The 17,712-nt window shown below is 37.4% G+C and overlaps 1 protein-coding gene across 3 annotated transcripts in view; it reads left to right on the plus strand.

Annotated features, from left to right (window-relative positions):
• pik3c2a (phosphatidylinositol-4-phosphate 3-kinase, catalytic subunit type 2 alpha) overlaps positions 1–17,712 on the plus strand; it is a 60,564-nt gene that overhangs the window by 13,865 nt on the left and 28,987 nt on the right. For all 3 annotated transcript variants that reach the window (XM_079824999.1, XM_079825000.1, XM_079825001.1), the window contains exons 3-10: positions 5,961–6,061; positions 6,497–6,657; positions 10,655–10,775; positions 15,557–15,668; positions 15,781–15,860; positions 15,980–16,043; positions 16,139–16,285; positions 17,240–17,279. In XM_079824999.1, coding sequence (XP_079681125.1) covers positions 5,961–6,061; positions 6,497–6,657; positions 10,655–10,775; positions 15,557–15,668; positions 15,781–15,860; positions 15,980–16,043; positions 16,139–16,285; positions 17,240–17,279 — 826 coding nt within the window. The remainder of the gene's footprint in view (positions 1–5,960; positions 6,062–6,496; positions 6,658–10,654; positions 10,776–15,556; positions 15,669–15,780; positions 15,861–15,979; positions 16,044–16,138; positions 16,286–17,239; positions 17,280–17,712) is intronic.

A 17,712-nucleotide genomic window follows, 5' to 3' on the forward strand; every position in this document is an offset into this window, starting at 1 on the left:
CAAACCTGCTAATAATACAGCAAACCTGCTAATAATACAGCAAACCTGCTAATACAGCAAACCTGCTAATACAGCAAACCTGCTAATAATACAGCAAACCTGCTAATAATACAGCAAACCTGCTAATACAGTAAACCTGCTAATACAGCAAACCTGCTAATAATACAGCAAACCTGCTAATACAGCAAACCTGCTAATAATACAGCAAACCTGCTAATAATACAGCAAACCTGCTAATAATACAGCAAACCTGCTAATAATACAGCAAACCTGCTAATACAGTAAACCTGCTAATAATACAGCAAACCTGCTAATAATACAGCAAACCTGCTAATACAGTAAACTTGCTAATAATACAGCAAACCTGCTGCTAATAATACAGCAAACCTGCTAATACAGTAAACCTGCTAATAATACAGCAAACCTGCTAATAATACAGCAAACGTGCTAATACAGCAAACCTGCTAATACAGCAAACCTTCTAATACAGTAAACCTGCTAATAATACAGCAAACCTGCTAATACAGCAAACCTGCTAATACAGCAAACCTGCTAATAATACAGCAAACCTGCTAATACAGTAAACCTGCTAATAATACAGCAAACCTGCTAATACAGCAAACCTGCTAATACAGTAAACCTGCTAATAATACAGTAAACCTGCTAATACAGTAAACCTGCCGCTGTCTGTCAAACAACAAAAGAAAGAGAAAATCACTCAGTGCTCTTCTTGGCTGAATAACTTTTGTAGCTTTATTATGTATCAGTGTATATTTAATTCATATGAAGACTACTGTTTTTAGTTCTTATTTTTAATAACAAATATAAATTAAAATAACAAAAATAATCGTCCACCCCTAGACAGCAAACCTGCTAATACAGTAAACCTGCTAATAATACAGCAAACCTGCTAATAATACAGCAAACCTGCTAATACAGTAAACCTGCTAATAATACAGCAAACCTGCTAATACAGTAAACCTGCTAATAATACAGCAAACCTGCTAATAATACAGCAAACCTGCTAATACAGCAAACCTGCTAATACAGCAAACCTTCTAATACAGTAAACCTGCTAATAATACAGCAAACCTGCTAATACAGCAAACCTGCTAATACAGTAAACCTGCTAATAATACAGCAAACCTGCTAATAATACAGCAAACCTGCTAATACAGTAAACCTGCTAATAATACAGCAAACCTGCTGCTAATAATACAGCAAACCTGCTAATACAGTAAACCTGCTAATAATACAGCAAACCTGCTAATAATACAGCAAACCTGCTAATACAGTAAACCTGCTAATAATACAGCAAACCTGCTAATAATACAGCAAACCTGCTAATAATACAGCAAACCTGCTAATACAGTAAACCTGCTAATAATACAGCAAACCTGCTAATAATACAGCAAACCTGCTAATAATACAGCAAACCTGCTAATACAGTAAACCTGCTAATAATACAGCAAACCTGCTAATAATACAGCAAACCTGCTAATAATACAGCAAACCTGCTAATAATACAGCAAACCTGCTAATAATACAGCAAACCTGCTAATACAGCAAACCTGCTAATACAGCAAACCTGCTAATAATACAGCAAACCTGCTAATAATACAGCAAACCTGCTAATACAGTAAACCTGCTAATACAGCAAACCTGCTAATAATACAGCAAACCTGCTAATACAGCAAACCTGCTAATAATACAGCAAACCTGCTAATAATACAGCAAACCTGCTAATAATACAGCAAACCTGCTAATAATACAGCAAACCTGCTAATACAGTAAACCTGCTAATAATACAGCAAACCTGCTAATAATACAGCAAACCTGCTAATACAGTAAACCTGCTAATAATACAGCAAACCTGCTGCTAATAATACAGCAAACCTGCTAATAATACAGCAAACCTGCTGCTAATAATACAGCAAACCTGCTAATACAGTAAACCTGCTAATAATACAGCAAACCTGCTAATAATACAGCAAACCTGCTAATACAGCAAACCTTCTAATACAGTAAACCTGCTAATAATACAGCAAACCTGCTAATACAGCAAACCTGCTAATACAGCAAACCTGCTAATACAGCAAACCTGCTAATACAGCAAACCTGCTAATACAGCAAACCTGCAAATACAGCAAACCTGCTAATACAGTAAACCTGCCGCTGTCTGTCAAACAACAAAAGAAAGAGAAAATTACTGTGCTCTTCTTGGCTGAATAACTTTTGTAGCTTTATTATGTATCAGTGTATATTTAATTCATATGAAGACTACTGTTTTTAGTTCTTATTTTTAATAACAAATATAAATTAAAATAACAAAAATAATCGTCCACCCCTAGATCAGGTGTCTTGATGTTAAGTTTTAGGTTGATATTACCGGGTCAAGTCAAGAGTTTTTGGTATTTAAATATTGGCATTACATTTTTTTGTTTGTTTACACTGATGTTAAAATTATATTATTGTCAGATTTGTGACATTCATTTTTGCGATAACACTGCTGGTCAACTTTCAGAAGTTGTAGCAAGGCTTTCTTTTCCCAGAAAGAATGTGAAACACATAAATGGTATTATTCTCATTTCTTAGAGCAGCAGTGCTCTGTGATGTGACAGGATGTAGCAGTTAAAAATGTGTGTGTATGGTTTTCTAATTATTGCACCATGCATGTACGGTGAACGTCTCTGCAACATTTTAAGCTCGGTGCGATTTGCCTCTTTTATTTTGGTTTTGTTACTCATGGTTGATTTCTTATCAAACTAGGGAAGTTCAGCTAGAGCTGATTCTTTCATTTTATCACGTTTTATCTGTCTCTTTTGCTTTATCATTGGTCTTTCCTTAAAAATGTTGTCACTGATTGCCAAAATAAAGAATGACTTCCTGAGAGGAATGTGTATCGAGTGAGACTTTGATTCCTTATGGAGAGGGTGTGTAAATGTGCGTTCCCCCCCCCCCCCCCCCCCCCAAGAAATCCCACTTCCCGTTTCTTTATGTTTGCTTCTGACTAGGACAATTGGCTGTTGTCACACATTTCCCACAGAGCTTGAAGAATTTGTGTCCATAACTTCTACAACAGGATCAGCTTTTACTTAAGGATAAAATGAAGCGGTCACAGGGTCTTTACACTTCCTCATTTCAAATATTAGGAATGAATCATTACATTTCTGAATCACACATCAGGTCTAGTTCACACTTACTAGTATGCACTATGCTGCCTAGTATACTGGAGTAAATGGGTTGTTGTCTTTGTATAGTGTGGACTTCTGCTGGTCTCATTAGCACAGACAAGCCTCAGCTAGCTGTCTTTGCCCCATGGGTTCTTCCCTGACTTGCCTGCAGCGGGGCCGCTCAGCTCCCTGTTGTCATGGTAGCCCTCTTTCGGAGTGTGCGAAAGAGCGGCGAAACTAATCTGAGCTTTGGCTTTGGTGTACAGTTACTCTGCTTCACCGCACACAACACCAGATACTCTTATCACAAGCCCTGGATATTTCAGCCCTTATCAGAACACATGTCCCAAAAGACCTGTTGTTTGTTGTGTGGATGAACAGGCTTGCTGTAAGTGTAAATTCACTGTTGCCAATATTTAATGCTTGTGGTTTGTGTTACAACACATTATCAAAAGTAGTTTCTATTTTGTGTATCAACTATGGTTAAGTATTTGGGATTAGTTCAGGATTAGTGGAGTGAGTTGTTTTTAGTATATTTTTATGCTACAGCATTCATAAAGGCAAACTCAGATGAATCTATCTATATGCATTATCTAGCGGTGTAAACAAATTAAGTGCTGGTGTCAAAGGTTTGTGTTATTGAGTTGGTCTGGTTCACTGGTCCATACAAATGCAAGTGTAATGTCAAAATGACTATGCTATTTAATGTACTACTCCTTCATTTAAAGTTAATTATTAATATAAATATTAACACAATACAATTAAAAATAGCATGAAGGAAGGAAAAAGAATACAAAAATAATCATATATTTATATTATTAATACAATATATAAGTATAATATATACTTTTATATACTAGATTTTTTAAATGTTTTTTACAGAAGTATCTTATGGTCAACAAGACTACAGTAAAATTGTGAAATATAACTTTAAAAATAGTTTATATTTAATTCCTGTGTAGGCGACGGTTTCAGAAATCATTCTAATATGCTGATTTGGTGCTCGTGAAACATTTCATATTATTATCAATGTCATAAAAAAATTTGCTTATTTTGATACACATTTACCAAAACATTTCAAAAAAGGACATTTTTTCAGGACTCTTTGTTGAATAGAAAGTTCAAAAGAACAGCATTTATTTGAAAAAGAAATATTTTGTAATATACATTTCTTTGGAGTCTCTTTTAATCAATTTAATGCATCTTTGCTGAATAAAAGTATTAATTCCTTTAAAAAAAAAACAATCTTTTAAACCGTAGTGTAAATAAATAATACTGATATTATACATTAAAACTGGCTTTTCTGTTAGAGTGTATTGTAGGACCTAATGCACAGATCCAATACTTTTGACCTGTTTGAGACACATTATGTGTGCTAAATATGCCTGTGAGCATTCAGAAGCAGCCACATGTAGGTCAGACATCACTCAGGTGCTGAATTGAGTTGTTACCGATATTGTAGACTGGTATCATTTGGTGCTTTGACATCCCTAATGTATTACATCAGTCACTTAGCCTCTTCGTCCACACAGTAGCTCTTGTATTCGGACAATGAAGTTAACATTCCAACCATGTGGAGTTTTTTTGTTTTGTATTGTACGTTTGTAAATGTGTTCTGAACATCCCATCCATGTGAACCTTGAAGTTTGTTTAATGTAACTGTGAATAATTAGATCTATAAACAAATCTCTTATTCACTGTTTACTGTCAAGCACTCTGTCAACAGGGAATGAATGATAAATCATCTGACGGAAGTACGGTCATTATTTATTTAGTGGAAGTATAATCAGGTCAGTTAGAGAGTGAAGTTCCAGTTAATCCATATACCCATTCTTAGCAGCAATAATGGAGAGGAAGTTGCGGTTGCTGTAAATTCTATGATGCTTGAATTATACTTAAATCCAACCAAACACTAAGCTCATGTAAACCAACTTCCTCCATCCTCTCATTCCAGAGTGTTTTTTGAATTGTTTCTTGGCAGTTCTCTCATAAGCGTTTAACCTGAGGAAAAGGTTAGTTTAGACTGGGAGAGATTGCATATAGGGCAGCCAGAACTGTAAAACTGTAGCTCTAAGCAAAAGCGGATGAATAATTTGTGAATGTGTGTCACATGGCTTCTCATTTTTCTCTAAGGTTAGGCCTAGAGCTCTGGCCTAGTAAAAAGCTAAAGACGCCATCATCTCATCCGATTCTTGTATGTCTTACCTGCAATAAAACACATGACCTGTGTTTTTGTCCAATTTGACACACTCTTGATGTTTTATTACTTTAATTTTACTTACGATAAATGTGAGAAGCAGATTTTCTTAGCAGATGCTAAGAAAATGTCCCAAAAATGCCTAATACTCAGAATGAATTTATATAGGATGCATAATAAATGTAAACAAACAGAAAACAAATCTTCCTAGCGTTCAATTTCCTCGCATGTGAACCATTATTGAGCTGAAAGTACCTTTTATTCCTAGTTGTACTTCCATGTTGATGTGCCTTTTTGACCTATTTCCTTCCTGAAGGAAGTCTTTTTTAGCATTCCAGACATTCTTCTCATTCTCAGTATCCTCTCACCAAACAGAGAGACTGTCTTGTTCCACATTTGAACTGGGATGTTAATGTCATCAATCACTAGTGTTGGATAGCACTGTTCATAATACAGACTGTTTACAAAACACATTTAACAAATGATTTCCTATGTGATGGGCACCATTAGTGAAAGTGAATGTACAGGTCACTAGGCCAAATGTCTCCACACATCAGTATAACCATGGCATCTTGTCTGTCTCTTTACAGGTCAGTAAGGGAAGTGCAAATGTACTCTCAAAGTACTCTGTCTTACAGCAAAAGGAAGCCCAGAATCTAGAAGTCGTAGCGTTCTGTGAAGACATTTCAATGTGAGTTATGATTTTTTTTGTTTAAGGCATATTTTGTGTTGATTTGCTGTTGAAAGGAATAACCTCAGCAAAAAAGCAAGTCCTGCTACTACAGATGTGTTGTAAATCTGATATCAGATGGTCCCAGGATACCTGAATCAGCACTGTAATTATAGATTATATAGGGGAAGCAAGGCTAATATTGCCTTGAGGGACTAATTTGGGAAATGTCTCAACCTCATTGTTTTCAACAAGCTGAACAAAGCTAAAATTAGACAAGTGAAATGCAGGAAGCCTACAACAAATGAAATCTAATGACATGTTTCATAATTATATCACACAAAGAGAGCACATACAAGATGATTAGCAAAGGACCTAAGACTGAGCCTTGAGGTACACCATATTTACCTGTGTTTGGTCTTTATTTACACACAATTTTGCCCTTCCTTTTTGCAGACTGAGGTCTAAGTTCCCGCATAACGACCTGTCTTCCAATCCTGGCTATGTTCTCAGCCCTGTGATCACTCAGAGGGATGCAGGAGGAGACAATGGGGGCAGTGTGAAAGTATCCATTGAGATCTCTGATTCTCAACAGCCTGTAACTTTCACTTGTGATGGTAAGCGTTTCTTTGACTTTAGTACAATGTTTGGTTTTGACAGAGGATAACTTGCTTTTATATGAAAATTGTTATGCTAAGAGTTAAGGTAATATAAGGGATAGGTTACCCAAACATTTAAATTCAAAATCCACAGAAGAAAGCAAGTCATGGTTTTTGGAACATCGTGAGAATGTTCGTACATGGAAAGTATAGCACTAGCTTAAGCAAATGATGACATAAATGAAAATTATTTAAACTAATAATGTGAACTATTTGTCTATAATGTCACTATTTGACAATAGTAAGCTGCTCTGAATGTCTGCTATGAAGGAAGCTGACAAATGAAGAAGTCATGACATAGCGCCAGAGAGCATTTCTTGGCTGCTGCGACACATTCCCTTTTTACATAACTGTCATGGTGCGTCTGCTCAACAGATTGATACTTCAACCAGGGTTCCTGTGTTTTTAATTTTTCTGCTTGCATGTCACTAGCCAAGGTTTTACTGGGTAACCTTTCTGTGGTCCAAGCACAAAGTCTTTTTCATTGAGCTGTAGTGGCCTTGGCTCAGTTCCCTGTGAAGCGGCTGTGTTCTGAAGACGGGCCTCGTTTTTTTGTGCTGAGTCTCTGGCCACCTCACTCCTGGCAGCAAATCAAGACTGGCCTTTTGTGTTGAAGAATTTTTCTGTGTTGTTACTGCCTGAACCCCATAGCTCTTTTTGTCCAGGATAAATCCAGCATAGACTGCGGTCTTAGAAAAGGAAAAGGGGACACAGTGTCTATCAGAACCTGAAGTTGCCTCACAGACAGCTAATGTTTGAGGAGTGGCATGGTTATAACTGACTGGATGCTTATACTGTTCTAGCTAGCTTCTCCTCAAGTTAGCACTGTTTTTGCTTGTTTTTCCTCTGACCCAGTTTGTTGTATTAGATCAAGAGATTTCAGATTTTACAAAAAGCTGAGTTTGTAACAATATTCCTTCATTCTATGAACAGTTGGCAAATAGAGGTCATGTTTCACTTTCCTAATCCATAAAGAGAAACCCATACAGCTAAATGATGTGCATACCATCTCTTTGCATGTCAAGGCTGACTGTCTGAAACTTCAAAGTGGATAGAGGTTTTTGAGGTTTTCCTGGGTTTGGTTAAGTGGAGGAAAATGCTTAGCTGCGTGTAAGGTTAGTAAAGTTAGCAATTCCAGACATACTTGGCATAAAAGGCAAGGCAAATGAAACCGAGGAGGTGACTAGGGTTTGAATGTGTGGAATATGAAGGCTTTTCCAGGATAAACTCCGATTAAGTGTCTCAGTTTTCTGATCCCTAGATCAGACCTTCTCCCCTCTCTTCTTCAACTGTAGATACATACCATTTGATAAAGCTTTTAAGTAGAGAAGTCTTTTTTTAAATGTACAAATTCAGGTAATTCAGAAAAAAAGTATTCAGTATTTTCTTCAGAATTGTACGTATATGGATCTGTTCTGATTTTCTACTTTCTGCCTCTCAGCTTTTTTCCATGGCTTCCTTATGGCCTTAGAGTTCCCACCATTCCTGCCAACCGCACTCTCCTGAAATTCCAGCACCATGTGTGTTGCTGTAGTACCACGAAAAGAGGATGGCAGAGGAGAAATTTTACTGGCATCCCACAACCCTTGAAAGCAACCCCAAATCCACCACCAATTAGGCATGACCATCAGACCTTTAGGCTTGGAAAATCAGGGCAGACGTAAAGAGATCAGGCCAGGCAAGGCTGACTTACTGTAATCCAGCCCTAGGCTTGAGCTTGAAGAGAGGATCATTCCAAGAAGGGGTGTGGGGCCTGTTATTGCTGCTGCCTGGGGTGACCATGAACAATATGTTGGGTGTCAGATTTTTGCTCTGATTTAGTGAAACTTCTCATGCCAAAACCATTTCGCACCAATCTCTTAGTTTGGATTTCCATCATCCAAATAAACCTGAAGAGGTTCACATTTAGTTCTTGGGTCCTGGTCCAAATGGCACCCTCAGCCCTGTCCTCAGTCAACACTGCTGCATGAACTGTTGGGTAATAGTCCGCTGAGAAGTTCACACAGGTTGCAAGCTTGGCAAAAGAATGCATCAAATTGGCCATGTAATTTTACATTTTTGTGCAAGACGACACCTGCAGGATGGTCTTCAATGTATTTTAAATTGACAGTTTACTCACCCTCACTTTATTCCAAACCTTATGACTTCTTCTGTGCAAAATAAAAAGATATTTTGAAGAATGTTTTGTCCGTACAATGAAAGTCAGTGGAGTTCAAAACTTTAGACACCACTGACTTCTATTGCAGTGTTTCCCAACCACTGTGCCTAGGGTTTTCAGATATGCTATGGAAAATGATCAAATTCCAAAAAATAAGTCAAAATAAATGCTACAAATAAGAATATATCATCGTGCTGTCGGGCCAAAACCTTGTATATCTATATTTTGTCATTGTTTTATAAAATTAATGCTATTGGTCATCCTTTACGTCTGTATGTGGGTTTTACTAATATTTAAAGGGTTAGTTCACCCAAAAATGAAAATTCTGTCATTAATTACTTGCCCTCATGTCGTTCGACAACCGTCAGACCTCCATTCATCTTCGGAACAGAAATTAAGATATTTTAGTTGAAATCTGATGGCTCTGAAAGTCCTCCATTGGCTCAATGGCACCGTTCACTCTCAAGACCCTTAAAAGGTACTAAAGACGTCGTTACAAAGTCCATCTCACTACAGTGGTTCTAAAATAACTTTATGAATCGGCGACAATAGTTTTTGTGCGCAAAAAAACCCTAAATAACGACTTGCATAGTGATGACGATTTCAAAACAAAGCATCATGAAGCTTCGAAGCCATCAGATTTCCACTAAAATATCTTAATTTCTGTTCCGAAGATGAACGGAGGTCTGACGGGTGTCGAACGACATGAGGGTAAGTAATTAATGACAGAATTTTCATTTTTGGGTAAACTAACCCTTTAACTAATAAAAAGCATTTAAAAGAGGTTGTGACTAAACCATTGGCTCCTTAAACTGTCAGTCAAACCTCATAACTCCACCCACCTCCATTTGGAGATCTCAGCTTGTTTGTTTGCAATGCAAGGGTAAATAAAGCACTTATGTTTGAGTGAGTACAGTGTTTTCTTTACTCAAGAAACACTATGTCCATAAAGGCCAACATTTTTTGTATTTGAAGAGCAGAGAGTAGTCTTAGGTGTCTGGCATTTGCTGTCAAGTTGAAGCAAATGTACCGTTTTAAATATCATGTGCATAGCTTCATCTTTTATATCATGAGATTTTGATCATGAGATTTCAACAAGAAGAACTGAGCGCCCATATAGCTATAATAAACTTTATATCCTGTAGTTAAAATGTAATGCGATGCACTGACTGCCTCAGATGCGGCTGTTCCAGTGACAAACTATATCTGTTATTCACTGGTCAAAAACCTTGTACCTCAATTTGAGCTTGATTTTCATAAAATGTTAATATTATAATGACATGTGCAAGTGTCTGACCATAGCTATATAAAAAAAGAAGAAGCGTGAAGTCCGCACACTGAAAATAGCAGCTCCAAACTAATTTTATTGATAGTGTAACATTTCGACCATGGTCTCCATCTGGCACAAAAATACACAATGTATTTTTAATAGCTATATAAAGCCACCGTACAAATAAAATACAAGGTTTCCGCCCCAACACCGACGATAGGCCTATGTAAATTTGTTGTTTTATCAACACCAACAACATCATACCATTGTGTTCCTACCTGACTTAAGCTCAAGTTTCACATTCAATGTGAGTACTACTTTTTATATAACATCTAGTTTTTATATACCATTTGAAGCAATGCATGTTAGTGCAACTTTGTTATAGTGGTGTGCTGGAGGATTTTTTACTTTTCAAAACCGTGCCATGGCAAACAAATGTTGGGAAACACTGCATGAACAAACCCATTTCTTCATCTTCTCTATCCATGGGTGGCTTTCTCCTTAATTTGTTCTGTTTCTTTCCCCAGTGAGTTCTCCAGTGGAGCTGCTCATAATGCAGGCTTTGTGTTGGGTCCATGATGACCTGAACCAAGTGGACATAAGCAGCTACGTTCTCAAGGTCTGCGGACAGGAGGAGGTTCTACAGAAGTGAGTCCTCCCTTTATCGTTTTTCTTTCCTTGTTGCAGGCATTCTATCATTTTGCATACACAAGTCCCCTGCCAACATTCCTTGAGAACGGGGCTATTTTGCTTTTACTGTGCTAGAGAAATGTTTTCTTTTTACCCACACCATCGGAAGAGCAGACCCAACAGTGCTAGGGAGGGTTTGCCTGTCCTAATAAGGAACAGAGGGAATGGGCAAAAACAAATCCCTTCCAAGCTCTGGGAATAATTGACTCTTTAATACAAGGCATCCTCCCCCTAGTTACTGCTGGTGTCCCATTTTATTCCTGGGTTCATTGCAGAGCTTTGAAAGCCTTTAGTTAGTTTCTTGTTATGTTATAGTTCCCCAGTGTCTGATTCAATGCTGGCTGTCTTATCCTCATTTGACCTTGGCAGGTTGATATGAGTGATTTTATAAAAAAATTACCTTGTCTTCCAAAACAGTCATCCAGGACACATTTTTATTCTTTATTTTTGCTTTTCATTATGGTTATATACAGTGCATCCAGAACGTATTCACATATTATGTTACAGCCTTATTCCAAAATGGATTAAATTAATTATTTTTCCTCAAAATTCTACAAACAATACCCCATAATGACAACGTGAAATAAGTTAGTTTGAAATCTTTGCATATTTATTCAAACTAAAAAATCACATGTACATAAATATTCACAGCCTTTGCCATGACACTCAAAATTGAGCTCAGGTGCTCCTGTTTCCACTGATCATCCTTGAGATGTTTCTACAACTTGATTGGATTCCACCTGTGGTAAATTCAGTTGATTGGACATTATTTGGAAAGGCACACACCTGTCTATATAAGGTCCCACAACAGAGCACAAACCAAGCCATGAAGTCCAAGGAATTGTCTGTAGACCGGATTGACAGGATTGTAATGAGGCACAGATCTGGGGAAAGGGACAGAAAAATAGCAGCATTGTAGGTCCAAATGAGCACAGTGGCCTTCATCATCCATAAATGGAAGAAGTTTGGAACCACCAGGACTCTTCCTAGAGCTGGCTGCCCGGCCAAACTGAGCGATCGGGGGAGAAGGGCCTTAGTCAGGGTGGTGACCAAGAACCCGATGGTCACTCTAACAAAGTTCCAGCGTTTCTCTGTGGAGAGAGGAGAAACTTCCAGAAGAAGAACCATCTCTGTAGCTCTCCACCTTTCAGGCCTGTATGGTGGAGTGGCCAGACAGAAGCCACTATAGGGCTGTCACGATTATGAAATTTGGCTGACGATTAATTGTCCAATAAATAATTGTGATTATGACGATTAATTGTCTGTTTTAGGGCTTTGGCGATTAATTGTCTGTTTTAGGGCTTTGTCGATTAATTGTCATACAAATTGTTGTGATTATTTAATTGAATCCCTTGTAAGTTGTCACTTGCAATAACACATTAATACACTTAAAGCCTTTAAATATTAAAGTAATTTATTCAATGAAAAATATGTATCTTTCAGAAATGTGTACATTTAAAGAAAATGTAAATGTATATGAAAGTATAAATAATAGAAACAATCACCATAAAGTTACCATAACACAAAAAGGACTGTCAATATCTCATTCCAAACTAAAGTAAAATCTAAATATATTTTACAAATTTGAAAATTCTGTAAAAAACAGAAACAATGAATCACAAATATAAACTATGACCATAACAGAACAGGCCATAAAAGCCAAATTCTGAAATAAAAACAATCATGCTCCTTAATGGCTTGGTAGATTACGGGAAAGAAACACTAGCATGTTGACTTTTTCTGACTTAAGACCGCATCTAACTGGGGTGACAATGTTGCCAGCTGTACTGAACATTCTTTCAGAAGCAGTACTTGTTGCACATATGCACATGTACTTTCTCGCCAACTTGGAAATTAAAGGAAACCTGGATTCATTGTCTCTCCACCACATCACAGGGTCTACCGAGTTATTTAGTGCTTCTTCCAGTAGGTACTGCGTTATTGTCACCTGACTGGAAGTATGAGCGGCTGTGGATGAGTTCAAAACTTCGGCGAACTCTGTTGGGTGATGTGCTTTCAGGTGATTCCTAAGATTTGTGGTGTCGGCTTTCGCTGGTATTTCTCTCCTACAAATTCGACACACTGCCATGTCAACGTCTTTTGGCCGTCCTATATCATCGGGTGTAAAACCAAAATGTGCCCAGATTGGCGTTGTCGTTTTCGGCTTCGAAACTAAATCCATCTTTGTTGAATAACTGGGCTGCTCTAACTCAAAAGGATGGAGAAATCAACAGGGCAATATCATTTTAACGTAATGCTCATCGTAATGAATTCAGAGGGAGACCGGTAGAAGTAGAGTGCAGCAGGTACGTCGTTCATGAACGAATGATTCTTTAATATGACTCGGGACTAAGTTACCGAGTTGTCTCAGAGAGTGATCCGTTAATTTTGTTGGCTGCGCATGCGCGCAAAATCCCATAGGTTCTGTTCATGAAACAGAAAAGATTAGTTCATCCCTCGAGTCTTGAGTTCGGGTTCGAGTCTTTCGTTCTTCCTGTCAGTCTGTCTGTCAGTAGACTATGCTGTCAGTACCGGAAAGAGAAATGATTTGTTCATCTTTCCCGCTCTAGTTCGGGTTCGGCCGGGTCCTAGTCTTTCGTTCTTTCTGTTATGTTGAAATGAACGAAATTACTAAATTTTTTTATTTTATTTTGCTGAACGAGATTCAATGATCCGAGTCTGTAAAATGATCCGAACTTCCCGCTACTAACTACAGGGCCCCCTTGTGTCTTCTAATAGTGGGCAAAAATAACAATCATCTGTAATGACCGCGATTAGACCAATTAATCACGATCAAACGATTATTTAATAATCGTGACAGGTCTACTAATCAGTAAAAGGCACATGACAGCCCGCCTGGAGTTTGCCAAAAGGCCCCTGAAAGACTCTCAGACTATGAGAAACAAAATGCTCTGTTCTGATGAAACAAAGATTGAACTCTTTGGCCTGAATGGCAAGCGTCATGTCTGGAGGAAACCAGGCACTGCTCATCACCTGCCCAATACCATCCCTACAGTGAAGCATGGTGGTGGCAGCATCATGCTGTGGGGATGTTTTTCAGCGGCAGGAACTGGGAGACTAGATGGATGCAGCAATGTACAGAGTCATTCTTGATGAAAACCTGCTCCAGAGCGTTCTGGACCTCAGACTGGGGTGAAGGTTAATCTTCCAACAGGACAACGATCCTAAGCACACAGCCAAGATAACAAAGGAGTGGCTACGGCACAACTCTGTGAATGTCCTTGAGTGGCCCATCCAGAGCCCAGACTTGAACCCGATTGAACATCTCTGGAGAGATCTGAAAATGGCTGTGCACCGACGCTCCCCATCCAACCTGATGGAGCTTGAGAGGTCCTGCAAAGAAGAATGTGAGAAACTGCCCAAAAATAGGTGTGCCAAGCCTGTAGGATCATACTCAAAAAGACTTGAGGCTGTAATTGGTGCCAACAAAGTTCAACAAAGTATTGAGCAAAGGCTGTGAATACTCATGTATATCCGTTTTTGTTATTTTTTATAAATTTGCTAATATTTCAAACAAACCTCTTTCATTTTGCCATAATGAATGAATTAAAATGAATTTAATCCATTTTGGAATAAGGCTGTAAATGTGGAAAAAGTGAAGCGCTGTGAATACTTTCCGGATGCACTGTATTTGGGCTATGTATGATTGATAAATGTTTTTGTAAAGTCTCGTATGCTCACGAAGGCTGCATTTATTTGAAATGCAGTAAGTGCAATTTATTACTGTGATGACAGCTGAATTTTCAGCATCATTATTCCAGTCTTCATTGTCACATGATCCTTTAGAAATTATTCTAATGTGTTGGTTTATTTTACATCATCTAGTTCCCTGATTTATTATTCTGATTTACTACTGGTAAAACAAGAATCTTCTCTCAAAAATTAAGTGTAATTTCTAGTAATCCAATAATTTCGAGTTGCATTAATATTTTTTGAAACAACAGCAGAAAATACTTTGTATTGTCACAGAGGTTGCGTAAGTGCATTTATTCAGCAACCACAATCGCAAATATAGTCGGGAGATCCGAGTTTAGATTTATTACAATTCATCACTGAGAAGGTTTAATTGCAGATTTAGTCGCAACAAACAGCCAGAGCGGATCGTGACAGAACACAGACTGACTGAATATCTCAAATGGAGTCTGCTAAACTCCAGCTTACTTGTTTGTCTGTGTTTTCAGATCATCCGTGCTTCTTTTACAGTGTAGAGAGAGCGTGTGCACATGGTTACCAGATTGCAAATATTAAGGTAGAAATCCGGATGGAAACCATGTTCTTTCAACAGAAGAAATCTCCTCTTTTATTTCGATAAAAACAAAGACTGATTTTGGTCACGTTTTTATCTTTTTGTTTGAACTATTTTTCGTCAATGATATTGCATGTTCATATAGTCACCGTTATTGTTTGACGACGTCTCCTCTTAGAAAAAAAGTAATCAACGAATGTTCCTTCATAGAATTCGTTAATGAAATTAATTATTTGGGACTCAAGTAACATTTCTTATAATTAATGGGGAAAGCAGTTTTGCTGCTTAAAAGAAAAGCATTGATTTGAAATGTAATTATTTTTGTAACATTTTAAATGTCTGACGCTTTTGATCAATTTTATTATACATGCGTATATAAAGTTGAGATTATGCCGTTATTCATTGATTCATTTGGTTATTGATACTTTTGGCCCTGGCCCATGGCTAAAGCATCTTTAACATTATCTTCCAGTAAACACAGTCTGGGCAGTCATGAGTACGTGCAGAACTGCAGGAAGTGGGAAACGGAGATCAAACTACAGCTCCTTTTTCTTAACACAATGAGACGAGATCTGGCCCGAACGGTAAGACACTTACAAAGGCTATGATAAATAAATAAACTAGCAGTTCACTGCTCTACTTTCTTCACAAGCTACATTTAATGAATAAATATGTTTTTTCTGTGTATGCTTACAGGCAGAAGATGACATCTCCTCCATTGACTTGGAGAAATACCTTGGCCTGGTGGAGAGGCCGTGTAAAGAGGCAGTCACACGGTAGGAATGTGCTGCATCTTATCTGCTGCCCCTACTAAAGGCCGGGAAAGCCACGGGTGGCCTTTGAAGTTCCTGATTGTTGAATTCTCTCATTCCTTTGCATGTTTTTTCTTCTGTAGAAAAGGTCTTGCTGAATACCTAGAAGGCTATCATAAGCAAGTCAATGTCTGCCTTCAAAATGAGGTAACTTGTTTCTTTTTAAACACAGCAAGCTAACAATGTATGGAAATAGTGTTTGAATTATATCAGTTTCTTTCTTTTGATCTCTCACTCACTAGAGCACCCAGTATAAAACCGTGGACAATGTGGTTCAGTCAGTTAAGAATCTGTGCTGTGCTCTGGATGAAGTTGAAACGCCAGCCATCACTGATGCCATCAAGAGGCTCAAACGCTCTGTCAACCTTCCTAGAACACGTTCTCCAGAGGTCAGAGAAGCTCCAGTCTAAAGGAGCGATGCACAACATTACAATAGTAGCTAATAGATAAGCCAGTAACTATTTTCCTTTCATGACAAATGGCTGAATACATACAATTCTGTACTCATTTGTAAAAAAGTAAAATAAAAACACACTAAATAAATGGTAAAGGTCAATAATGGATATTAATTTTGAGATATCGCATCAAATTAATATTGCATAAAATGCATGATATTGGAAAAAACTTACATTGCGATATTTTGTTTTTCTGCGGTATATTGCGATATATAAAAGCAATTTCACCCAATGATTTGAATAGCATTTTTGAACGGAATTAATCATTCTAGAATAATTGGGGTGATTTTGTAGGGGAGTGAATCTGCATAGAAAATTATAAACAAATTACAAGCATAGATAAATACAATATAAGAAAGATAATATTGAAATAAACAGTGCTTTATGTTTTTCAGGTAAATCTAACAGTATTCAGGTACAGAAATTGAATAATCAAATGTAAAATAACAGTCTCTCACAAATGAAATATAACTAATATAATTTATTAATACATTTTATCTTTGCTAAAGCTACAAAGATCATTTTCTCATTCTGTTTTGTTGTTTGAACACCATTGGTGACACAAACAGCTGTGGGTACATAAGGCTGCTGTCTCTTTAAGACGAATGCACATACTTAATATAAATTACACGCTTCCGTTTACTTTCTCAACTGTTTACAACACATAACCGACTGTGTTTACAAGGATACTCCCCGATATGGCGTTTTTACTGAATTTCGCGGTCATGTGTCCATTTAAGCTTATTAGTGTGTTGATTTATTTATTTATTCATTTGATTTTCCCCAAAACCGACTAATACTGTTATTTAAAAAAAATCAATCAATAGCTGATATTGTGTTGTTGTTTTCTGTTTGCATTTACATGTTTCAAATATCACTCTTTTGCAGGCTGGTGCCACAGGTTCAGCTTCTGCAGGTTCAGCTAATGGTAAGCCCTGCTCCTAAAAACATCTCAATATCCTTCTCTTAAAAGGTGTAAAAAGTGTGTAAAATGTTCAGTATTAAAATACAGTCTTAATACCTGATATGTAGTTATCTACATGTAAGCACTTTTGGTTATTAATTTCCAACATCAAGTGTAAACACTATCACTCTGAGGTGCTATCAGAACCAAATTCAACCATCTTACATCTTAATATATTTATATTAATACATATATAATATTATTAGTATAAAACTTTGCTCTGTTTATTTTAAAACCGTATTCTGACCAGCTTGTTTCCCCAACATTGACTCTACCAATAACGTACATTTGAGAAGAGATCTTTTTATTTGGCTAATGATACACAGGGAGAGAAACCCAGTTGAAAAGAGTCATTATTTTTGTACTTCAATGTGGTGACACAAGTGTTGCTGAAATG

Source organism: Gobio gobio, assembly GCF_949357685.1.
Source record: "Gobio gobio genome assembly, chromosome: 9".
NCBI lineage: Eukaryota > Metazoa > Chordata > Actinopteri > Cypriniformes > Gobionidae > Gobio > Gobio gobio.